At 35.7% G+C, this 26,616-nt stretch overlaps 1 protein-coding gene across 6 annotated transcripts in view; it reads left to right on the forward strand.

The window, feature by feature from the left end:
• SLC39A10 (solute carrier family 39 member 10) overlaps positions 1–26,616 on the forward strand; it is a 138,872-nt gene that overhangs the window by 104,890 nt on the left and 7,366 nt on the right. For all 6 annotated transcript variants that reach the window (XM_055345498.1, XM_055345503.1, XM_055345502.1 and 3 more), the window contains 6 exons: positions 9,230–9,399; positions 11,536–11,724; positions 15,446–15,566; positions 16,798–17,166; positions 18,292–18,372; positions 25,944–26,134. In XM_055345498.1, the coding sequence (XP_055201473.1) occupies positions 9,230–9,399; positions 11,536–11,724; positions 15,446–15,566; positions 16,798–17,166; positions 18,292–18,372; positions 25,944–26,134 (1,121 nt within the window). The remainder of the gene's footprint in view (positions 1–9,229; positions 9,400–11,535; positions 11,725–15,445; positions 15,567–16,797; positions 17,167–18,291; positions 18,373–25,943; positions 26,135–26,616) is intronic.

Raw genomic sequence — 26,616 nt, forward strand, 5'->3', positions numbered from 1 at the left:
GACCTACTCAGTCAGCTAAGCTCAGTAAGGTCGGAGGACATGAGTCCACTTAGAAGCTTTGAATTCTGGTCTTTGGACAGATAAATATGTCCCTTCACTGGCTTCGTGTTCAAAGACGTTCGTAGATGAGTAAACACCATAAGGGCCAGTCTCTTGAGTGCTTCTAAATTCTCACTGAGGTAGGAGAAAAGGGAACATTAGGTCTGAGGTACTTGACTTAAATTTAAAAAACCACATTTGTTCTTTACATGGAAAAACAGAGGCTGATGGGATTGTCGCATCTAGAGTTCAACCTAAGAGTCTTTTTTTATTTTTAAGGCTTCCAGGAAATTCTAGTTGTTTTTACATCGACAGTGGATTAGGACTTAAAAGTTTTCTATGTTACAATATTGACATAATCTATATATTTTAACAAGAGCTGTTGACATATGCTTGACGATCATAAGATTAAAAATTAGAGTTTATTCAATCGGAGAAGCCTTAGAGGAAATTATACTTGCTTTGAAAACAAATATATAGCTAATAGTGAATATTGATTAGTTGTTTGCAGGTGGTTTTTAGCACTGTCAGAAATGAAGCTTGAATTAACTATGTGCTGATAGATGTTAATAGTTGTTAGAATGCCCTGCTAGTGATTATTTTTAATGACTGCTGCACCATTAAGAAAGGTTAACTTGTTCCATATAAATCTCCCATAGTGACACAGCTACTACCTCATTACTGTTCAAAGACTGCTGTAAACCAAGTCTGCCATATACTGTTATGGTAGAAATCGTTTGTTTCACAAGATTGGCTCATTTAGTCATAGAGTTGACCCTTGCTTAATTGCCAAGGGGGGGTGGTGAATAGGCCGCTAAGCATTTTCTGCCAATTAAAATGCTGAAACAGTGTAGAAAACTGCCATCTTGCACATGCTTTGAACCGAGTTAATTAGAAAGTTTCCACAGATGAGCGCTTCTTTTTAAAAGAATGCATTTTCTCTCTAGATAATGAGAAAGGGAGTTGGTGAATAACTAAGCTTGAAGACCTTTAACGTTTTAAGCGACCTAATTTGCAGAATAAGTGAAGCTTGTTTCAGACATTTAATGTTTTTTTATTGTATATGGTATCTTGGGTACAAATAAAGGAAACGTTTGTTAGTTGTATTTAGTAGTTTGCATATTGTTATTTTGCATAAATTTCAGAAAAGATGCCTTTTATCGTTTGTTTTGCGAATTTTTTTTGGCTTGTTTTATACTAAACAAGTTGTGATTTCAAAAGCACAATAATTTGGTTAGAAATTAGAAAAATTTGTTCACTTGTTTTGTGATTTGTTTTTTGGCTTGTTTTATACTAAACAAGTTGTGATTTCAAAAGCACAATAATTTGGTCAGAAATTAGAAAAACTTTATTACCTGAATTGCTTTTTTTCTACACCTAGGAAATTATGGTAGAGCTTATGTAAACTTAAATGTTATTAAATCTAAAAATAAGTGCTTGAATAACATGGGAAAATGTCTCAAGTACAATAAAATCAAAACAGTGTTAGTTCTCATAGGTTAAAAGGATTGTAATTGTCCTTGAAGAAGGTTTGCAAGTTGTGAGAATGACTATTACTTAAAATTTTAGCACTGGAAAGCTATAATTACTTTTAAAAAATTAATAAGAAATCAGTATAAGAAATCATGTATTTATAATAACATACACTTGTGAGAGATTATAGGACTGTTTTGCCAATGAAATAGTTATAATGGAAAACCTATAGAAAGACCTGGAAATCTATAGAAAATACCTGGAGGGATCCCTGGGTGGCGCAGTGGTTTGGCGCCTGCCTTTGGCCCAGGGCGCCATCCTGGAGACCCGGGATCGAATCCCACATCGGGAGGAGCCTGCTTCTCCCTCTGCCTGTGTCTCTGCCTCTCTCTCTCTCTCTCTGACTATCATAAATAAATAAAAAAAATTAAAAAAAAAAAAGAAAATACCTGGAAATTTTCTGATTTACCTACAATGGGAAATACAGTTCTTTACACCATGGGAAATACAGCTCGTTATTTCTTAGCACTGACAAAAATAAGTGATAATTTATATTAAATGGAACATAAATATTTTAACCTTACTTTCAGGTGACATTGAAATAAATACAAGTTTATTCTGAGATTTCATGTAGTTGTTTGTTTTATAGTAATCTTTTGTCCGGTCCCCTCTATTCTACTTTATTCAAATTTTGAAAGATTGTCATTTGGATTAATAAAATTAGTATTTTTCTTACTTTCATGTTTAGACTTATTGTATTATATGTCCTCCTTTATGTAAAAGCACCTCTAAGGTAAATATATAAGTGATAAATCACTTGGCTGAGAATTCTCTGAAAATACTGTAATTTAATGGAGAAAATAGTGGATTAAGAGAGGACTTTTGATTTAGTTTTTACTTTGCTATTTTATTTTAGCTAACATGTTTTTATTAGGGTAAAATGTATATAACCTAAGATTTGCCATTTTAACTGCTAAACTGTACAAATCAGTGGTATTTATTACATTAATGATGTGCAGCCATCAAACTATTTTTTTAAGAGATTTTATTTATAGGTAATCTCTGCACCCAAAATGGAGCTTGAACTCACAACCCCAAGATGAATGCTTGCATGCTGTACTAAGCCAGCCAGGCACTCCCAAACTATCTTAAAAAATTTTTTTATCACCCCAAATAGAAACTTTGTAACCATTAAGCAACACATCTTCATTTCCTCTTCCTCCTAGCCCTTAGTAACTTTTCATCTTTTTTGTTTCTGAATTTATTCTGTTCTAGATAGCTTGTGTAAGTGGAATTGTACAATATTTGTGTCTGGTTTATTTCACTTAGTGTAGTTTTCAAGGTTCATCCACATTGTAGCATCTATTAGAACTTCATTCCTTTTTATGGCTGAATGCTATTGTATGTATGTACCACATTTTGTTAATCCATTCATCTGTTGATGGACACTTCGTTGTTTCTACCTTTTGGCTGTTTTGAATGATGCTCTAATGAACACAAGGCATATAAGTATCTGAGTCTTTGCTTTCAATTCTTTTGAGGAATATACTTAGGTATAGAATTCCTGTGTTATAAAGGGATTCCTTTTAGCCTTCTGAGGAATTAACCAAACTGTTTCTACAGTGGCTGTGCCACATTATATTCCCATCAAGAGTGTACTAAGGTTCCAGTTTCTCTGCATCTTTGTCAACATGTTTTTTTTTTTTTAAACAGTCATTCTAGTAGATGTGAAGTTGTATTATTTAACATTTAACATTTCTCTGCCTCAGTATGCAAATCTGTAACGTAGGACATTGGTTTATATTAGAATTTTCCAAATCAGGGGCACCTGGGTGGCTCAGTAGGTTAAGCATCTGCCTTTGACTCAGGTCATGCTGTCAGGGTCCTGGGATCCAGTCCTAGATCTGGTTCCCTGTTCAGTGTGAAGTCCGCTTCTCCCTCTGCCCCTCTCCCTTGGCTTGTGTGCCTTTTCTCTCTTATTTCTCAAATAAATAAAATCTAAAAAAAAAAAAAAAGAAAAGAAAGAATTTCCAGATCGTGTTTTGTAGGATCCTGGTTCATTGAGAGATATAATAGGTTCCATGATCAAGTGAGATAGAAAAATAGTGCACACTCTGTTCCCTTGCAGAAATTGACAGCACTTACTAAGCTGTTAGAGGCTCTTGTTTAACCAAGAATTACCAAGTCCTTTTGATCATTAAATTCTCCCCTCACTCCCCGTGGAATACCATCTGAGACTCAGAGGAGCGCAGTTTGAGGAACACTGGTATAGATTATTAAAGTCCTTTCTATCTATACAGTATGATACTGCCAATTTAAGTAACTCCTGGTAAGCAAGGAATTGAAAAAATTATTTTTTTAATGGGGCAGAATAGGGCAGCCTGGGTGGCTCAATGGGTTAGCACCATCTTCAGCCCAGGGTGTGATCCTGGAGACCCGGGATCGAGTCCCGCGTCGGGCTCCCTGCATGGAGCCTGCTTCTCCTTCTGCCTGTGTTTCTGCTTCTCTCTCTCTGTGTCTCTCAATAATAAATAAATAAAATATTTTTTAAAAAGTAAGTAAATAAAGGGGCAGAATAACTGACCTTTTGAAATTGTTTTTTTATAATTTCCAACTCTGTTGACCAAGACAACGTAGAGGAATAATGAAACTATGACAGTCCCGGTTGTACCCTTTGTTTTATATCCAAACTAGGATCCTTTTTAGTCCTAGAATTTATTTCTTTTAAGTAAATTAAAAAATCTTTTGAAGGTAGCAAGCATACTAAATATATTTCCTCTAGTTGGAAAAATGAGAAAACACTAATTTTTAAGAAAAGTTCTATAAGGTATTCAAAATTATACAAATTATTTCATTTTAATCTTTTTTTTAATTTTTTTTAAATTTATTTATGACAGTCACACACACACACAGAGAGAGAGAGAGAGAGAGAGAGAGAGAGAGAGAGAGAGAGAGGCAGAGACACAGGCAGAGGGAGAAGCAGGCTCCATGCACCGGGAGCCCGACGTGGGATTTGATCCCGGGCCTCCAGGATCGCGCCCTGGGCCAAAGGCAGGCGCTAAACCGCCGTGCCACCCAGGGATCCCTATTTCATTTTAATCTTAAGAGTATAGTCTTTTTCTGATTCTTGGCTTTTGTTGTTGATGAATAACCAGTTAATTGGCGGTAATTTGACTATGTGACCAGAGAACCAAAATCATTTGTATTAATTAGTTTTTAGAAGCGTATGTTTTTATATGTATGCATGTATGTATATGTATGTATATATGTGTATTACCTGCTTTTGGAGGGGCCACTGTCCATGCTCAGTGTAATACCATTTTCCTGAATGACTCCCGAGGGACATCATTAGCATTTTATTCTAAGAAAATGGCATTCCCTCACAGATACATTGAGGATGGCACCCTGGTAGGTAGTGCTCTGCTGCTGGATAGATTTATGTAAGGCTTTCTCTTTTGTGGGCTTTTGTTTTCTTGTATTTTCTGAGTTTCAGATACCAAATATCACAAATGCCAAAGATTGCCTAATCATAAAATGGGATTTTCTTTTTCAAGCATTTATTTTCTTAGTTCACAGATTTGCTTTCCCAAGTGAATGAGAAAGAGATAATTTTAGAGCTGTTAAATAAGAAATTATAGCTGGGAGTGTGTAATATGTGACGTGTACTCATTTGTGCACATGAATTCGTATACCCTTTCACACTCAGAACCTCCCTCAACTATTTGTGTGAGCACTTGGATAATGTAATGTGTCAGTCTGTCAGTGATTGCTTTTAAGTAACAATATATTTAGTTCACTTACCTTATTGGCAAATTGATTTTTCACTGAATTTGGTTTTGGTTGATTTGTCCTTTGGTAGATTGGTTTTTAGCTAGTTAACCAAAAGCAATTTGAGAGTGAAAGTCATCCCAGAATAGTGCAAAGTGTTTTTGGTTTCATAGACTCTTGGACTTTTCTTCACATTCAGAATACCCTTAGCCAGAAGTTAATGTGAGAATTTTTGAACGGAAATATTTGCCTACAATAATGTTCATTTTCAGATATAATTTTTGTGATTAGGAGATAGAATCATATTTTCTCTCTAATGATTAGGTTTTAGAAATATGCTTATAAGAAAATATATTGGTTTATAGGGTCTTATTTTGTAATCTCAAATTTTAAACGTGCTTCTAATGCTAATTTATTTGTTGAATTATTTTGTGTAAGTTGTTAATCATCTTAAATATCTGCTGTATCGAATTAATGGTATCTATCATAAGATTTGGAAATTTAATTCCTATCCCAAATATTTTAAAAGGCAAATCCAGAAATGAATGAACATATATTTCCCAGTGTAGAATATAAGCCTAGAAAAAAGAAAAGATCAGATTAAGTAAGATTTATCTAACTAGATTTTGGTAAATGTAGATTCTAATTTAGTATCTTAGTCTGATTATGTGAATTGTCTTGGACATGGGAACATAGGAATAAAATAAATACTTTTATTGGATAATTTGTCTAATTCCAGTGTATTTTTGAACAAAATAATTCTGATTAATAAAAAATTTCTAATTATGAAAAGTTATAAAATTTGTCTATTTTAGTATATTTTGGGTTTCATCTGTAGTTTTTGCAGTCCCCAACCATATGTATTAGTGAATGTACACAGAATATCTTGGAATATGAATTACTGGCTTTTTTTTTTTTAAGATTTTATTTACTCATGAGAGACACACAGAGGCAGACACAGGCAGAGGGAGAAGCAGTCTCCATGCAGGGAGCCCAATGCAGGACTCCATCCTGGGACCCCAGGATCACACCCTGGGCTAAAGGCAGGCACTAGACTGCTGAGCCACCCAAGGATCCCAATTACTGGCTTTTCTAAGTAGTTTTTCTTTTCTTTCTTTTCTTTTCTTTTCTTTTTTTTTTTTTTAAAGATTTTTATTTATTTGAGAGAGAGAAAGCACAAGCAGGGAGGGGACAGAGGGAAAGGGAGAGAGAATCTCAAGCAGACTCCCCCCCTGAGATCATGATCTAAGCAGAAGGCAGATGCTTAACCACCTGAGCCACCCAGGCACCGCTTAGTTTTTAGTGCTGTTTTTCTTTACATTACGTTCTTTTTTTGTTGTTTTAAGATTTTATTTATTCATGAGAGACACACAGAGAGAGAAAAGCAGGCTGCTTGTAGGGAGCCTGGTATGGGGCTCCATCCCAGGAGCCTGAGATGACGACCTGAGCCAAAGGCAGATGCTCAACCACTGAGCCACCCAGATGTCCCTAAAATTGTACATTAATATAGGAGACATTTAACTTCAGGTTATTATATTTGTTACTGCCTCAATTTGTCTCTTGTAGTTATTTCAAGTATCTTTTGTTCATTTTTTCCCCATTGTTATGATTGGAGCTACAGAGCTGTGGTAGATTTTAACAAACCTTTGTTGGTTTAGTTGGCTGATGACTTTATTGGCTCCCTGAATTTATGTATACCTATGGCAACTCCAACCTATTTCTCAGGCTCTCCCAATGATGTTATTGTTCCTGCCTGTGCTTGGGAGACAGAGAGGAACTTGGTCATCATGAAGTCAACTTTTAAACTATTTGACCTTCTGTTTTTTCTTTTTAGAATAGGGTTTTTGACCTCAATTCCCTTTTGCCCTATAGTCCCAGCCATAGTTGGGGGAATCGTCATCTTACCCTTTGGTTTCACTAACAAGGGAATGCTGACTTCATAATGAATCTTTTTCCTTTCCTTCCTTCCTCCCAAATCTTTTGCAAGGATTAAAGCCACTGAATCCAGATTCTTCTTGTTTGTTTCTATCTTTTTTTGGCCTTTTAGAATACTCATGTTTGTATTGGAAATTATGTTAGGTATAGAATAAACCATGGAACTTCCATTAGTAGTGGATGACCTCTTGTTTTAATCCTTTAGAATTATATTACAGTGCTTATGTTATTGGATACTGTGATTAAAATATCCAAGGAGTCAACACAATTGTATTGATAAAACTCAGCATTTAATGGGTTAAAGTTTCATTTCCTTATCTATCCTTCTCTTTGTCTTTGACAATGTTTTTTTTTTTACCTTGTTGAAGAAATTTTCCTTTGTTCTCTTATCAGAATACTTAAGGTAAAATCTCAGCAGATTTATAGTCCTGTTGGGTTTGATGAGAAAAACAGCATTTTAGATTAAAAACTTTACAAAATTATCATTCTTTAGTGAAATTTTCCTTTTTAAAAATATTTTATCTATTTATTTATTTATTTTAAAGGCGGCGTTTATTTGACAGCACAAGCAGTGGGAGTAGTAGACAGAGGGAGAGGGAGAAGTAGGTGTCCTGCTGAGCAGAGACCCCCCCAATGTGGGCTGGATCCCGGGACACCAGGACCACAACCTGAGTCCAAGGCAGATGCTCAACTGCTTTGAGCTGCCCAGGCGCCAAAGCAGAATTTTTTTTTTTTTAAGATTTTATTTATTCATGAGAGAGAGAGAGAGAAGCAAAGACACAGGCAGAGGGAGAAGTAGGCTCCATGAAGGGAGCCTAGCGTGGGTCCCGGGACCCAGGATCATGCCCTGAGCTGAAGGTAGCGCTAAACTGCTGAGCCACCTGAGCCACCCCAAAGCAGAATTTTTTTAATTTAAAACAATTTCTATTTCATTTAAACCATTAATAGAAAGTAATCTCTTTTTTAAAGAGGGCATATGCCCATGTGTGCCATTGGGTGGAGGAGGTTGGCAGAGGGAGAGAGAGTATCTTAGGTGCCACACCCAGCATGGGGCCTGACATGGGATTTGATCTCACCACCCTGAGATCATGACCTGAGCCAAAATCAAGAGTCTGATGCTTGACCTCCCAAGCCACCCAGGCAACCCTAAAGTAATCTTACTTTTTGAGTGAAAATGCCCCACCCCCTGAACCCTGGCATTTATTTCTGGTGTCTTATCTCCTTATCAATAGCTTAGATAAAGAAATGTGCAAGGAATTCTCCATTTTTCATCACAATGTTTTTCCTAAATCATACTGTGAAACATTTCTCTTGTGTTCTGATTCAGTTAAAATTATATAGGGAAATTCTTAAAAAGTAGAAAATGATACAGAAAGTCAAATAGGGGGAAAGGGAGTTTGGAACAGGTTATGGAGTAAAGATGATATCAAGGGGATAGGACTGAAATATCCTTTGTGAAAAGAAGAAACAAAATACACAAAAAGCTACCAGTAATGAAGATATTTATATCTTTTGTGAATATGTTTCCATTTTGGACTGGTATATTAAGCTTCTTAAACTTTGTATTAGAAAGATTTACAAAGATAACACTATATACTTGGCTTCCTCTAATGATCACAGCAGAGTTTTATAATTGTATTTCCTAAATAGTTTTATTGCTCTGGCTCTACCTTTATACCTTGATAAAATTTTATTTATAGTCCAGATAGTAAAGAGTGAATCACAGCCTGAAGTAATTTTTAAGTCCTTGTTTCTAATAAGGTGGACCACTGAAAGTATTATTTATAACTATATACTGAAGGTCTGAATTTCTTAATTATTTAAGTATTCAAGTTGGTTATTCGGTTGTTTTGTTTTTAAACACAGCAGTGCCAAAATGTAAAACTTCTTAAAAAGCATGGTTAGGGTAAAATAATCTATCTTCCATGACTCATTTATCTTATGTGTATTGTTTTTTATAGCTGTTTGGTTTATATTGTCATATTAATGTTGACTATTAATTTCTTTCCTACAGCATGGATTTGTGGTATCATTTCTATCACTGTCATTAGCCTGCTTTCCTTGCTAGGCGTGATCTTGGTTCCCATCATTAACCAAGGATGCTTCAAATTTCTTCTCACATTCCTTGTTGCACTAGCTGTAGGAACAATGAGTGGAGATGCCCTTCTTCATCTACTGCCCCATGTAAGAAAACTTTTTAATCTTTAAAAAATACATAAATAAAAATATTTGAACTAAAAGGGTCCTTCATTAGCAAGCTGTGTAGCATCTAATCCAGTATTTGTTTTGCTTATAGGACAAAGTATTTTTTCCCATTTACACAGTTTTAATAGCAATATTTTTGAAATAAATTGAATCATTAGGTTTTAAAATAGCATCAAAAATTGGTAACATCAGTTTTACTTTCTTCTGTCACAGTGTATACATACCAAATCACCATGATGTACTTAAATAACTCAACAGTTTTGTAAGTCAGCTTAACCTCAGTAGAGCTGAAGTTTTAAAAAGATTGCTCTTAGCAGTTCTGAAAATGAATACTTAAAAAGATACACCACTCATTGATTTTTATCTGTATGGTATATCAAGAAAGCCTTTAGAAGAAATATATACGAGGTCTCATAATGATTGCTCTATATAGCCAGTGTGCCACAGGCATCTTTATTTGATCAAGAATAGGCTGACATGCTCTATTAACAATTTTAGGCATTTAGCTCTTTGCATTTCAGACCGTTTATCTTTTTTTCACCTGGCATACCACTTGTTTTCTTCTATTCCAAGACATTTTTTTTAAAGATTTATTTATTAGAGAGAGAGAGAGACAGGGAGTGCATGCATACATGCATGTGAGTGAGAGGAGGGACAGAGAGAGAGGATTATCAAGCCAGCTTTCTGCTGAGCTCTGAACCCCACCCAGGGCTCCATCCCAGGATCCATGAGATCATAACCTGAGCTGATACCAAGGGTAGGAAGTTCAACCGACTGAGCTGCCCAGGTGCCCCATATTTCAGGACACTTGTAATGATATGATCATATGCCTACACTCCTAGTTACCTTGTTTATCATCCTTCTAAAATCCGTTTCCAGTTAGGAGTATTTTATCTAGTGTTACTGCTTTTACTTCAAATTATGAAAGCACTGGGGCTTTTTTTTTCAAAATGTAAAATTACAGATTTGAAATTTTTATATATATATATATATTCTTACCATCACCTTTTGGAGTATTTGGGAGACAGAATTGTATTTTTTAAAAAGTATTCTCTGTACCCAACATGGGGCTGGAACTTACAGCCCAGAGATCAAGAGTTGTACACTCTACTAACTGAGCCAGCCAGGTGCCCTCAGAATTGCATCTGTGTATTTTGTATAATCCTCTCCCCTGCTTCACTTTTGGTTGAGAATTCCAGATTTGGTATCTGGAATAATATGTGGCACTGCCTTAAAAAATCGATTAGTGAATCTTAAAATTGTGAATATGAATTTTTTTGTAAGTTGATTATGTTATTTACTTATTTCCCCCCTTATTCACACCTCTCGCTTAATCTTTTTACCTGTCATCAAGAATAGCAAGAGTCTGGAGAAAAAAAAGAAAAGAAAAAAGAATAGCAACAGTCTGTTTGAATAGTCTTACTTTCTTTGAGAAGTTTAGAAACCTGATGGCCACTGGCAAATGGAGAAGCAATACAAATGTTAAAAGGAAAATACTTAAGCCTAACTTTTAAGATCATTATTGCAAAACTTGTACACTTCACAATTAAAAAATAACTTTATTTCTATACATTTATTTTTGCTAAAGCTTTAAAATATAGAAATGAAACACATGTTTAAGTATATACTTTTGGTAATGTTCCACAGTATAAGCATAGGTAGCATCTCAACACTTCTTTAAAATAACTTAGAAAAAGTTAGATTACAGGCAGTCCAAGGTTGTCACCTGCTGGTGAATTAGTTCATTTTTACTGAGTGTTAGGCATCTGGGTCAAGTTCACGTTAGTTTACAAAGGACTCTTCACTCCCGGATGTCTTATTGCTGCTTGATTCCTTCACCGTAGTATGTATCTTAACCCTATAGGCATTTGAGTTTGTGGTCTTTGCTATCAGAGTTACCATTTCATGATTACCATGAAATGTCACACTTGCCAGGCCACTGAGTACATCAAAATTAAATAGAAGGCTACCTACATTTAAGTGAGATAATATGTAGAGAACACTTCAAAAATTGAAAGGTATTTTTTTCTGTGTCATCTAGGAGATCATAATCTCAAAATTTTAAATAGCATTTTTAACTACTTGTTCAGAAGTTTTTGTTATTCTTATTAATAGTCTCAGGGTGGACATGATCACAGTCATCAGCATGCACATGGGCATGGACATTCTCATGGACATGAATCTAAGAAGTTTTTGGAAGAATATGATGCTGTATTGAAAGGACTTGTTGCTCTAGGAGGCATTTACTTGTTATTTATCATTGAACACTGCATTAGAATGTTTAAGCACTACAAGCAGCAAAGAGTAAGTATCTTTTAATGGTTTCTTCCATTTTCTGAGATATAAAACTGAACCAAAAAAAACATTTTCTGGCCACATGTTTGTGATGTTGGTGTGTATTAAAGGAAACATTGATCTTTGCATTTTTTATCATTACATTTATCATTATAATCAGGATATAGCAGTCTTAGTTTGTTGGAATTTTTCTTTTTTCTTTTTCTTTTTTTCTTTTTTTGGAATTTTTCTAAATGAATAAATAGGATGGAAAAAGCTATGGCCAATTTCTGCTTATTTCAAAAGACCAAAAATGTATAAATAGAAACAAATCTCATTGGTCCACTTAGGTCATATTTTAAGGTGAAAGTGGCTTTCACTGTCCTATCAACAAAAATGTTTTTCACACAATACATTTATCAGAAATGCTAATGGTAGAAGCAGTAGAGGTGAGAAGGATTTAGATTGGGGGGCTTTGTAGGAAGAAAATATAATGAAGGAAATCTGGATGATGAACCTCTTGGATGCTTAGACTGTTGATTAAATACCCTGCTTGTCATGAGCTGTGTTTCATGGCATATTTGTGAGAATAAGATAAATATCTAAAATAATTTTTTCCCCTAAGTAATTTCGGGGCTGCTACCACTGACCTAATTTCCACCCTTCCCTTTTCATAGTGGTTCATGTCTGTTTCTAAAGCTCTGTCTAGAGTACATCTCACTAACATGTTTGTGATACTAGTGCTGATTATCTTCAGTGTACTCTGTATAATATAGTCTGTTAGAGAACATTGTTAAAGTTTTTTACAAAAAAGAAAATTCTTACATTTTGCTGGTTCACTACAGATATTTAAAAAAATTTTTTTCCTCAAGAATGAAGAATATTCATGATCATATATACACAGTTCACTCTGACAATACAGCCGTTATGTTATTTAATGTATATATTTTGTTTCTGTATGTATCTTATGTAAATTTTTTTGAGATAAAATATGGTTTAGAACAGAGCTCTAAACTGAAATTCAACGGGAGTGATTCTAATTCTTGCCCAGCCACAAACTAGCTGTGAAACTATTACTCATTCCTCCCGATTTCCAGTTGCTATCTAACTCTGTGGGAAATAAACCCTACTTTTCATCTGTATTTTCATATCGTATTCTAAATAGTATATTTAATTTTAATTGCCATGTTTTAGTCTGGACATCATATTTAATTGCCTCCGAAGAAAGGGTGATGAAGATGATGTGCCAGCAAATCATCATCTGAGAAATGATAAAAGGAACTGGGAGGGATCAAAAGTAAAAGAAATCTCAAATTATTTGGTTTTTGAAGGGTGTATGGAAAGGTTGAATGGGTGATGAATAATGTGGAGGGATGCCAAGGCGAGAGTAGCTGGAGGGAAATGAGTCAGAAGAGTGGTGATGGGAGCTTGAACTAGAGTCATATCTAAAGGAAAGGGAAGAGAAGATGATTAAGAGAATTCTTTGAATGAGAGAATAAGATTCGATCATTGATGACCTGTTAGAACTACAGATATCTTAGGGTTCATCTCCTAGTTTAGAACACAATTACATATTGGAAAGTGTTGGAGAAGTTGTGGAATTACTGTAAAGCCCTAATTTTCTTCACTTGTATATACCTGCTAACATTGAGGCAATGAATATTAATACATAATATGTACAAGCTATTAGGGTCTGTGTAATTTACAGATAACTATAAAATGTAGTCTCTCAAGAGAGTTCAAAATAAACAAGATTTCTGTTTCTGTAAATAATCTTGATCTCATTTTGGCTTTTTGTTATTTTTTAAAAAGATTTTATTTATTTATTCACAAGAGAGGCAGAGACACAGGCAGAGGGAGAAGCAGGCTCCCAGTAGGGACCCCGATGTGGGACTCGATCCCAGGACCCCGGAATCATGCCCTGAGTCCAAGGCAAATGCTTAACTGCTGAGCCACCAAGGCATCCCTGATCTCATTTTGAATTTAAATTTACTGGAAGAATTGAGCAGATTTATTTTTGTAAACTAATGTAGGAGAATAGAGTCCCCAGAACACAGCAGCAGCTCTTCTGTAAATTTGGAATTGTAGGAAGTAAATGACTAAAAGGAGCACCTCAATCTAATAGTAAGGAATTCTTCAAGTATATCAAAGAAAGGAATTTGGGCAGGTAAATCACTGCATTTATTTTATGATAAATAGGACAATGAGTATAACCAAAGATGAAAAAGTATATTGCATTTTTTGAAGAAAGGGAATTAGTGATATTTGAATAGAACAGACATTTGGCCATCTGTGCAGAAGAGTCCGTTATTGGAAGGAAGCTTTCAGAGCATAAATTAATACATCAGATGCTGACCAGGTTCGGCAAGTTGAGGCTTTGAGGGTAATGATTGAGCAAGTTTTTTGGAAAGTGGACAATCAAAACCAAAGCAGTAAAACAGAATCCCAGCTAATATTTGCATTTTCTGCTACTATTGGCTTCCCCCACGCCCTCTCTGGTTTTTTTCATCTTTAATTCATGACTGCAGTTTCTTTTCTTCTCTTTAGGTTATTTCCATATTACTTTCTTTTGAACATTTTATGTTTCCCCAGTTTCTGTTACTGCTGTGAAGCAGGAAAACCCACAACTTAATGGCATATAACAACAATTTATTATTTCTCTTAATTTTGTGAGGAAATTGGGCAGGATTCAGTTGTCCTGCTTTGGCCTGGACAGGGCGTGTAGAAGGCCCACAAATGGTCCTTGTCTGTGTCTTGGTGCTCCTCCACATGGCCTCTTGAGGGTCTGTACGGAGTTTCTTCACAGCAACAGTTTCTTCCCTGAGCGAAAGCAAAAGGTACCAGGCTGCTCTGAGACTGGTCCTGGAACTGTGACCTATCATCACTCTCTTGTGTTCAGTTGATCAAAAGGGCACAGCTTATTTGCTGTCTTAAATTTACATAGATTGGAAATAGAAATTTATTTATTTTTTATTTTTTTATTTTTTGGAAATAGAAATTTAAATTGGAAGAGTGGTCAGTGGTAGTTACATAGTTATACTGATAAAGGGAAAAAGCAGACTATTAAAAAGATAGGAAAGAAAGTCAAACCTAAACCATGAAATACAATCATTAGAATTTATTAATAATTGACGATAGATTAGATGAGAAAGAAAACTTAGCTTTATTGCGAAGCTGTGAAGAGTCCGTTGCTGATAGGTCATTTTCATAAACATTTCATTTAATCCTAAGAATCTATCATTTTTATTTTACAGATGAGTATTCTTATGCCCAAGTCTCACAGAAGTAAACTCCAAATTTTGAGACTTTAACTCAAGTGTAACTCTGATCATTATGTCACATGTAGGGAAACGGAAGATTGCATTCAACAAAATGAAATTTAGAGGAATAAACTTTATGTTTTTGGAACTTCCTATTTCCTGTACACTCTTAAATAAGGCAGATGTTAAATACATTTCACACATTTCACTTGGTTTCATATAATATGGTACTCTGTACCCCATTCTGTATTTCAAAGTAGATGAATTGCATCTTTTATTTGAGTATTGGCGGGGGGCAGGAAACAACATAGAAATTTCGTTGGATATTTTATCTAGTTAGACCCCTTGATAAATTTCTAAAATAATTTTTCTTATTTTTTCCTAAATATATGAATAAAGTATTACTACCAGTTTTCCCCATAGATGTTAACAAGTGAATATTGTTGCTAATTGTGGCTGCAGATTTGATACTAATACTAGATTCTTTACAGGGAAAACAGAAATGGTTTATGAAGCAGAACACAGAAGAATCAACTATTGGAAGGAAGCTTTCAGATCATAAGTTAAATAATACACCAGATGCTGACTGGCTTCAGCTCAAGCCTCTTGCCGGTAGACAACAGTTCTGACTAAAGAGAAACTTTTAAAATATAAAAATCGAAATACTGCTTCTATACTGTGCCTGTGTTTGAAATATCTTGTTTTTGTGACTTCCCTAATAGTAGTTTCTAATTTGTATTTCTTTAAATGTGAGTGTATCTTGTAATTTTGTTAGTGTTTTATTTATTTCAGCCTTACTGATAACTGGAATGTGGGACTAATTATATCACAGGGCAAGGAACATATTGCACTTTAGTACAGGAGAAAAAAATGAAAGAGAAGGGCTCTGTAAGTGGTGTACTTGTGTTATTTGTAGTTGTTGGCCATGCAAAATCTGCATGCCCTCCATATGTAATTGGTCTCGTATGGAAGACGGAGTGTGGTCTCCATACAAAAAAAGTCTCTGCTCATCCATTCATCCTTTCTGTTGCCTGGTAGTTGCTATGAGGTAGCTTACAATTTTCAAGGAGACATAAACATTTTTTTAATCTAATTTTACCTTTTCATTTGAACTTGTGTTTCCCCTGAATATACCGATGATTTTCTTCAGAAAAGGAGCAGACGAGACTCTTAAGTGTACTCTGTTGCAAAATACAATTTGAGAAGTAGTAGGCTCTTTGTCACATAATAAATAGCTTTTAAAAACTAGGTGAGAGGCCAGCCTCAATTAAAAAAAAAAAAATACATCTCAGATGTTGTTACCACCTACAAGTTTCTGAATTTGATTCTGGTGATGATCTAAGTCACATTTTCAGATAGGCGGAGCATTGGAGGGTGCCAGTTATTTAAAGTTTGTCTTTGTTTTCTTGAGTGATAAGAGAAGGTTAGAGTGGGTAAACTTCAAGGTTCCTTTAAGGATTTCTGAAATATTCTGGGTCCATTGTGTTGTCCTATAAATGCTGCAGTGACTTGCTATGCTTTGATTCCCGCCAGCCGTTTATGATGTCCTCCTTAAGTTTCAGGGTCTTCATGCTTGCCAGTTCTCACTTTGCCTGCTCTTGGTCTCAGTGCTCTTATTTACCTCATCTGGTTCATCTTTTGGACCCTCAAAACCTCAGTTTGTTTTTTGTGTGAACACATGTGTATTTGTTTCATTTGCTTTTGTACATTTACTTGGGACTTTTAAAAGACATTCACTTAAGAAGTGTCCATAGCACTGCTGTTCTGTCTGGGTTTAAGAAATTAGCTAAGAAGTATTCATTTACTTGTTGATAAAGTATATCCTTTGCTATTATAAATGTAGGAACTGATGACTCGGTCGTTTCTGAAGATCGACTTAATGAAACCGAACTGACAGATTTAGAAGGTCAACAGGAATCCCCTCCTAAAAATTACATTTGTGTGGAAGAGGAGAAAATCATGGACCATTCTCACAGTGATGGATTACATGCCATTCACGAGCATGATCTCCATGCTGCTGCCCACAACCACCACGATGAGAGTAAAACTGTGCTGAGGAAACACAACCATCAGTGGCACCACAAACATTCTCATCATTCTCATGGGCCCTGTCATTCTGGATCTGATCTCAAAGAAACAGGGATAGCTAACATAGCTTGGATGGTGATCATGGGGGATGGCATCCACAACTTCAGCGATGGGTTAGCGATCGGTAAGTGCACTTGAACCTTGGGTTATCATTTGTTGTTCCTTAAGACCACTTTTCTTCGTCCACAGTTTTAGTACTAATATTACAAATTGGAGTACATAAGATTAACTTTTGGAGGTTAACAAGTATACTGTTATACATTACTCTAGTCATTTGATTTTTTTTTTTTCCCCAGAGGCTAGGTTAATGTTTTTGACAAGTTTATTTGGGGCATACAGATGTAATTTTACTGAGTTTTTTCTTTGAATATATAAACAAGTGTCTGTAATATACTACTTTAATAACATTTCAAGGCATAGTCACCATATGAAAAAAGCTACCTTAGCATTTTATTTTCAAATACATTTACATGACCCTGAATATGTAATTTCAATCCTAGATTTAATAATGTTTGTCTTTGAAAAGGTGAAGAAAAATTTACATGTTAAAAATCTGTTGTGCCAAAGTCAAATACTGTATTAGAATCTTGCTACTGTAAACTGATATTACCAGTTAGGAGACTATTCAGTGTGGTATAAATGCATGATTTTCTTTTCCAGACTTGACTCAGAAGTAGGCTTTGGTTTCTTTCAGAAAGGAGAGGCCACGTTTTTTAATCTACCATAGCTGTCAATGTTAGAGAATAAAGAATTTTACTAGGAGAATCAAATGCATTTATAACTCTGATTTCACTTCTCAAGATCATCAGATAAATAGTACTTTGTAGCCTATATGCTCTAAACCCGGCAAAGTTCAGATAAGGATAGTAGCCAGTTAAGTCTCTTTAAATATTTCTGTGAGAGAGCAAATATAATCGTAGACTTATAGGACTTAAAAATTTAGCATCAGACTTCCGCTCAAAGACTGAAATGCTGAAACGCATTAGTACTCCCAAGCTTTTAGTGAGTTAGAAGGCTACCCTAATGGAGAAATCATCAGGGAATATTTCATTGAGTAGCTTTTTCTCTGGGGGTCATATACCTATTGTGCTTCACTTACATATTCAAAAAATACAGTGTAAGATAAATGTTAGTCACTCAGATATTATGAAATTTAGGCAGGCAACAGAGGCTGTCCCTGTCATTATTAATGAAAATGGAAAAAGCAGAAGTGAACATCACTTGATTTTCTTTCTGTCCTCCACTTCAGGAGCAGCTTTCAGTGCTGGATTGACGGGAGGAATCAGTACTTCGATAGCTGTCTTTTGTCATGAGCTGCCACATGAGTTAGGTAATATATAACCTTAAGAATTTCACCAGATTACCTCAAACCTAAGACTTCTTCAATTATAAATGTATCTAAATTTTGGAGAGGTTAAACATAAAAATGACTGATGGCAAATACAAATGTCACTATTCTTGTACTATATAATTTGCATTATACATGTTTAAAAATGTACATTGTTTTGTATGTTTGTATCTTTATGTGACCAGTATTATGTTATATCCCATTTGTTTCTTACCTTATGTTACTATCATTATGCTTTTAAACTCCATCCAGGTTATCATGAGTTAATTTAATATGTTGCTTTTACCCAATACTCAAAAGTTCTGCATTTACTGCATTTTACATATTTATTAGCACCTAGTATTGGATACAGCATGCCTTTAATTCCCTGCCACCAAAGATTTTAATTTCCTGCCGCCACTGTACACTGAACATCTGTAGACTAAGTGCCTTTAGGCTCCTGTGAGAACATCTTTTGGGCATGTACCCAGCAACAGAATTGTTGGGTCCTAGTATGTACGTGCCTAAGAAGAGCCATATTACTAGCCACAATGGCCAAACTAGTATAATCTCTAGCCAACAATCCCGAAGAGTTCCTGTGTTTCCATATCCCTGCCGACACTTGACATTAAGTTCTTTAAGTTTTGTCAACATGATAGGTGTAAAGTGATAGGATTTTGGTATTTTAGTAGACTCCTACTGATTTACCAATGATTTTTTTTTAAGTTTCTCTTCATGTGTTTTGGTTTTTTTCTATAAATTGAAAAACATTAGATGTGAACATGCATTCATCACATAGAAAATATCCAAGGGATGTGGAGATGACATTAATTAGAAAGAAAAAATAATTCCATCTTTTGAGTGTGCAAATAATTTCTTCATGTGCTCTTGCTAGTTTAACATTTTTCTTAAATTTAACTATGCAACATCTGTCATTTGTGTTTTTGTTGATAGTAGTACCCTTATTTGCTTACTTTGAAAAAGAGTTTATAAGTTTCTTAGAAAATTATTAACTGCTCAGAAAACGGAGAACAGTCTATTAGTGCTTACTTGGTCCTGATTCTTTAAGCCTTGATTCCATATTTAGAGTTTTTGTTCCTTTGCCAACCTTGAGCATGTGGTCTTTTTTTTTTTTTAAGATTGATTTATTTATTTGTTCATGAGAGACAGAGAGAGAGAGAGAGAGAGAGAGAGAGGCAGAGACACAGGCAGAGGGAGAAGCAGGCTCCATTCCAGGAGCCCGACACGGGACTCGATCCTGAGACTCCAGGATCTGCCCTGGGCCAAAGGCAGGCGCCAAACCACTGAGCCACCCAGGGATCCGAGCATGTGGTCTTATATCTTATGTCTTGGTTCATGCCCCATCGTTTTTTACCTAAACCAGACTAAACCATCATTGTCTTTATTGTCTTTTGCTTGGACAATTTCCATAGTATTTATATCTAATTTCATTCTGTCCAGTCCATCTCATATACCTTATCCTAAACATGGCTTCTCAAATGTGACTTGCTCTTTAATCAGAATCTTTCAGTTGCTTCCCTTACATAGAGCGTTAGAAGCTGAGATTCCTTAGTGCTCCTTTCAGTGACCTTCCTTTCTGCCAACCTTCATAGCCTCACCCACTCTACTTGCTATTTCATGTTTTCCACTTCACATAGACACAATTCACCAAACGTACCATGGGTGCATGAACCTGCTTCTCTGCCTCTACCTTTCTCCTCTTTGGCTTCTCTTGCTACTTGTATCCCTACTTAATCATGTTCAGAGTCTTTATTTCCTGACTTCAGGACTGTCCTCTGGTATCCCATGCATTGGGTTACTTTTCCTCTAAACTTTATCACTTACTGTCAGTAGGTCTTTCTTTTGGTACTTACTATATATCCAACTTAGATGTCTTCCCCATTAAAATGTAGGTTCTTTGTGTGCAAATACGGTCTTATACCTTTCTCTTCGCTTCTTTCCTATGTTAGTAAGAGAGTAATCTGCCAGATTTGTATTCCGTAGCAATACAAATCAGGGCTCCTAGTTTTCATGTGAGTTATATATTGCCTAATAATTTTAACCTTCCATTTTTCTTTTGAACTTGCTTAGAGATAGACTCTGATAGTCCTACACACATGTCACAGTATACTGGGAAAACCTTCAGCTTCCCTTCCTACCCACTTAGTGTTCCCTGAATGGAGTCGGCATGCCATTTTGTGATTATTGACAGCAGGGAGTTTGGAGATTAGGGATGGTTGCCTTCCTACCACATACTCCCTTTTTCTCTCTGTAGTTTCTCCTTGAAAGAGTGACACACAGGGAATGATACTCACATATAAAACAAATGCAGCACAGATATAATGGCTAGGTAAGGCCTTGATATCCAATGCAGAGGCTCTTAAAAAAACTGAATTTTAGAACTCTGCTTGGGCCAGGACATTAGTGAGACATTAGACCCTAAGTCTACCTATTTTACCCCACAAACCAGAAGTTGAGGTGTTATTACTGCTATGAGAGGAAACAACAATTTAAGTATATTGAGGAGCTCCTGGGTGGCTCAGTCGGTTAAGTGTCCAACTCTTGATTTTGGCTCAGATCGTGATCACACGGTCTTGACATCTAGCCCCACATCGAGCACAGTGCCTGTTTGGGATTCAATCTCTCCCTCTCCCCCAGCTCATGCACATGCTTGCACTCTCTCTAAAAAAATAAATAAAATAAATAAAAATAAAACTTTTAAAGTATATTGAACTGTGCTACCAGGAAAGGAGTGAAACCTTAAGAAAAAGGAAAATTTCCCTCCAATGCTTAGTACCAACTCCATATAAACTCCATATTCTAGCTGTCTAGGCTCCTAGGGAAGAAAGCAAAACTGGAGGTGATATAAAGGTAGGAAGTGTTTAAAAAAAAAAAATTGTAGAGCCTATTTTTTTTGCCTTTAAGGCACAGTAATGGGCACGTTGGCAAAACAGGCCGAGATGAATGTCCTACTCTGGTTATCTACTCTTACTCACTTGGAGAGGAAGAGAATCTGGAGACAGAGGTATAGAAACCTCTTCCTCAAGCTCCCAAGCAAGGGGAAGATGATTTCCCTTGATGCTGAGATAGAAACATGGCAGGTGCATAGGGGAGACATCTTCTCCCTGGTTAACAGGTTAAGATATTGTCAAAGCAGCATATTATATCACATTCCAGGATAATTTATTTGCTTTAAAACCCCTTTGGCCCTAGTTAAATTTTTGATTATGAATTCATAAAACTGTTCTGAGATTTTTATACTGAAGTCATAGCCTAAGGGGGAAAACGTGTTTAAATTACATTTTAATGCATGAAAAACTGACCCTTAGTAATTCCAAGTTTTATTTTTCCTCTTCTAAACAGATTGCTGTTTCTCTAATGGTGTGCCAGATGGGGGTTTTGTTCTTAGGAATGCGATAGGAAAAATTGTAGTTTTAAGCCTTAGGGTGATATACAGCTCAGGGACGTTCACTCCAAGAGGTGTGCAGAAATTGAAACCATTTGAGAAAATAGAAAACCTTTGTCTCTCATTGCATATTTGCTCTGGAGTGTGGTAATGGATGAAATTGCCTGAATTTATTAATATTCTTTCTTCTGTTTTTGCAAAACTTATATAGCTAAATTTAAGTAAGTTGCAGTATTACTCTGTTGGATTCTTTTTCCCCACACTCTTTCAGTAAGGAGCTATAAAAATTTGAATAATTATTTGTAAGAAAACTTGTATAAGAACATATGAAGGGGAAATGAGATTGGGGATAATCCAGAAAGGCAGATAATCCAAACTCTCTTAACATTAAGTAATGTGTTCTAATTTAAAGGAGGTAACATTTTGATAAATAAGCGTATCTTTATTATTCAGATGCCGCTCAAGAGAGGCTATGGTGCTATCCACTTTTTCCTTTCCTCTCATGTATATTTAAGGGGTAAATAGAATTTCCAAATAAGATATTCATAATGTGCTCAATTGTCCAGGGAAAATTGAACATTCACTATATAGATTTATACAAGTATATACATACATTATTTAAGACAAAAATAAAGAATTTTAAAATACACATTTGTTTTAAAAAATCTCAATAGTTGATGTTAGCAGATGTTAACATAATTATAGCATTGGATCACATTAACATCTTTGGCAGGCACACCTCATTTGTTGTGCTGCTAATGATATCTTTTGTCAGCAGAAAGGAAAGGATATTGACGTCTCAAAAGATGAACAGATTTGCTTGTTTGGTGTAAGTCCCAACTGTATTCCTTTGATCTCCTTTTCAAATGTTTATACAGGTTCTTACTGAGAAAGGTGGAGAAAAAGGGAGAAAAATATGCAGATAGATACCTTTGATAATTTGTAGTCTAAGATAAGACAAGGACAAAGATAGATTTTAAATGAAATAATTCATTTTGCTACAAGATCATTATACAGAGATGATTTATACTGCTATATATTAGCCATGAACAATTGGAAATTGATATTTTTTATAAGTACTTTTATAATAACACCAAAAAGCATGAAATGCTTAGGTTTAAATCTAACAAAATGTACATAGAATCTGTATGGTGAGAACTGCAAATCACCACAAAATAAATCAAAGGCAACTTGAGTGTGAAGAGTGTATGTGAGGTTTATGGACCAGAAGATTCAGTATCTTTAAGGTGGCGATCTTCCTTATAGTTTAAGTGCATTCCTAATCAGAATACCAGCAAGCTATTTCAAATGAGGTTTTTCAAAATTTTCTGTGGAAAGGGAAAGGAACTTGGATAGCCAGAAGAATTTTGAAAAAGGACAGCAAAATTGACTGGAACAAAGTAGAATTCTCATGTATATGCCAGAGTATTTTCAATAAAGTGCAAGGGAAATTCCATATCAAAAGGATAGTTTTTCCAACAAATGTTGCTGTAGTAACTGGATATTTAGTAGCAGGAAAAAGGCCCAAAAAGCAAAAAGAACCTCACATAGTAGGACAGAAGAACTAAAAATAGATCATTGATTTAAATTAAAAAGATCTTTTTGAAAAGAAAGAAAGTGCACACACGGGAAGCAGTGCAGAGGGGAGCAGAGGGAGAGAGAGAATCCCAGGCAGGCGTCATGCTCAACATGCCCAGTCTCATGGCCCTGAGATCATGGCCCCAGCCTCACTCAACAGGTGGACACTTGGACCAACTGAGGCACTCAGATGCTCTTTAAATAAAAGTTTTAAAATACAGGTTTCTGGGGTGCCTAGGTGGCTCAGTCGGTCAAGCGTCTGCCTTTGGTTCAGGTCATGATCCCAGGGTCCTGGGATTGAGCCCCGGGTCAGGCTCCCTACTCAGTGGGGAGCCTGCTTCTCCGTCTCCCTCTGCCTGCTGCTCCCCATGCCTCTGCACACACGCTCTCTCACTTTTCTCCCAAATTAATAAATAAAATCTTTAAAAATAGAATACAGGTTTCCCTTGCTATCCAAAATAGTGTCCCTGTTGAACCTTTTGGTTTTTTTTGTTGTTGTTGTTGTTTTAAATTTATTTTTTATTTAATTTTTTTATTTATGATAGTCACAGAGAGAGAGAAAGAGAGGCAGAGACACAGGCAGAGGGAGAAGCAGGCTCCATGCACCGGGAGCCCGATGTGGGACTCAATCCCAGGTCTCCAGGGTCGCGCCCTGGGCCAAAGGCAGGCGCCAAACCGCTGCGCCACCCAGGGATCCCTATTGAAACCTTTTGTAAGCTAAAATGGCTTAAAACTAGAAGGATTTGCTGTTAATTTATATGGAAAGGGTTTTGGGCATTCCTAGACTCACAAAATAACCTCGCAGGCTTTTGATACCTGAGGAGATATCTTGCTGTTGGAGGCACACAACAGAGATAAAGCACAGATGCACAAAGTCTTCTCCTGGGGAAGGAGCTGGGTGGGGCCCCTCTTGGCTGCTCGGGGTGCATGCTGCCTGCACAGCGGCTCACTGCAAAACAAAGGCTGTTTTCACTTTTTTTTCCTTTTTTCTTAAAAGTGAAAATCCTCTTCAGATGTTTTGTTTTGTTAAGGAAAGCAGGTACTAATGTAGGTCTCTAATAAAAGTGAAGTGGCTGTAATGTGAACTTTTGAAAAGTGGGGGTTACCTGTATCAGTAGAAGAAAACATACAAGAATATATTTGTGTTCTTGGATTAGGCAAGTTTTCTTAGACACAACGCCAAAAGCATGATCCATTGAGGAAAAAAGTAATAAATGAACTTCATAAAAATTAACTCTACACAAAAGAGACTTGTTAAAAATGAAAAGATGGTAAGGACTGTGAAGAAATATTTGGAAAATATTCCAAAAGACAAAAGACTTTTAGGAAAAGATGCAAGGAGAGTAATGTTAGGTAGAAACTGGAGAATAGCAGTCTAGAAGCCACTGGTAGATAATCTCCCAGCTAATTTTTCTGTTAATGTCTTCCTATCTGTTATAAATTAGAACTTTGTGACCATAAGAATTAAAAGAGAAAACGTCACGTAAAATTAAGATCCCTTCTTTGAAAGTGTATGTATGTACGTATGTGTGTGTAATCTCAAGCCCCAGCACGGGGCTCAAACTCATGACCCTGAGATCAAGAGTCGCGTGCTCTTCCAACTGAGCCAGTCAGGTGCCCCTAAAATGGGTTCTTAAGGTAAAGAGATGCCCCAGTATTCCAGTAATACCTTGCACTGCTAAGTGTTCAATGACTGATTGAATGTTTGTACATTTAGTGACTAAGACAAAAGAGTTCTAATTAGTTGAAATTACTGATTTTGACCCGTTAGTTTTAAGACTATTATTTCTTAGCAGTATTTGTTTTTCTAGTAAAGTTTCTGAGCACTATCTAACGTTTTTTTCTAGTGGTCCCAACTATTGACACACGAGTGAGAAAGTCTCTATTTTTACATTTTTAGTATTTTTAGAATTAAGATTAATTTTTTTTCTGGAAAAACTAAACAAATATAAACAGCGTACAATATTCTTAAAGAGTCTGTTACCTCTCTTCTTTCTAAGGCCATTTCCCTTTGAAAATAGGGCAGAGATCAGAGTAGAGAACTTTGTTACAGGAAGAGCAGTGACCAAGTTCTTCTTTTCTATTATGTTTTCTGATCTTTTTTAAAAAAATTACATTTCACATTCTACAGAAAAGTGACCCTTTTGATGTACATTCTTTGAATTTTAACATGTATATAGATTTCTTTAACAACCACCACTGCCGTCAGTATACAGAAGAATTCCATCATCCCAACAAGTCCCTTCATGCAGGACCTTTGTAGTCACACCCTTGCCCACCCCTGCCTTGGGCAACCTCGGCATGTTCTTCATCATTATAGTTTTACCTTTCTGAGATCTCCTGTAAATGGAATCATATATAACCTCTCAGACTGTCTTTGAGTAGCATGCCTGTTGAGATTTACTCAAGTTTTACACATACTGGGTTTAATTTACTAAATAAAAAAATAAATTTTTATAATAAAGTTTCAGTTATTAAAGGTGTTACATTTTTATGTCAGTTCTTAATTTTGTTTTCTAATTTTTTTCCCCTAAAATCTGTGTGTAAAAGCCTATGGTTGTAAAACTCTCACATTATGTCTTTACTGCAGGTGATTTTGCAGTTCTTCTTAAAGCGGGCATGACTGTAAAGCAAGCAATTGTATACAACCTCCTCTCTGCCATGATGGCTTACATAGGCATGCTTATAGGCACAGCTGTTGGTCAGTATGCCAATAACATCACACTCTGGATCTTTGCAATCACTGCAGGCATGTTCCTTTATGTAGCCTTGGTGGATATGGTAAGATATTTTATATTTTTGTTACTACTAAATCTGTAAATAGAATGCACCTTCCAAAAAATGGAAGAAGTCTTTGGATGTAGTTTGAAAGACTATTTTTTAAAAATACATACCCCATTTTAAAACATATGATATCCTAAGTAGTCTGTTAGAGAAAGACAATTAAAATTAAGTAGGAAGATTTCTTTGGAAATCCATTGAGATGCCGAGAATTTTTGAGCAGGGATATTAGTATTCAAGGTAATCATCAACATTTAGAGATAATTATATACTTTGAAGATTTTATGACATTAGGATGTAAGTATTTTGTTGTTATTAGTAGAGTAATTCTTTGGGCTTGTTTTATGGCAAACAAATAATATACTTCTTAGGGAAGCCAGTCTTCTGCAGAAAGTGGTATCTATTCCTAGGGATTTATGTAATTTTCCTTATTTCTGACTTTAAAGTTAACAAATCTAAATCTAATTTCTAATCTGAGGTTA

This window comes from Nyctereutes procyonoides, unplaced genomic scaffold, assembly GCF_905146905.1.
Source record: "Nyctereutes procyonoides isolate TBG_1078 unplaced genomic scaffold, NYPRO_anot_genome, whole genome shotgun sequence".
NCBI lineage: Eukaryota > Metazoa > Chordata > Mammalia > Carnivora > Canidae > Nyctereutes > Nyctereutes procyonoides.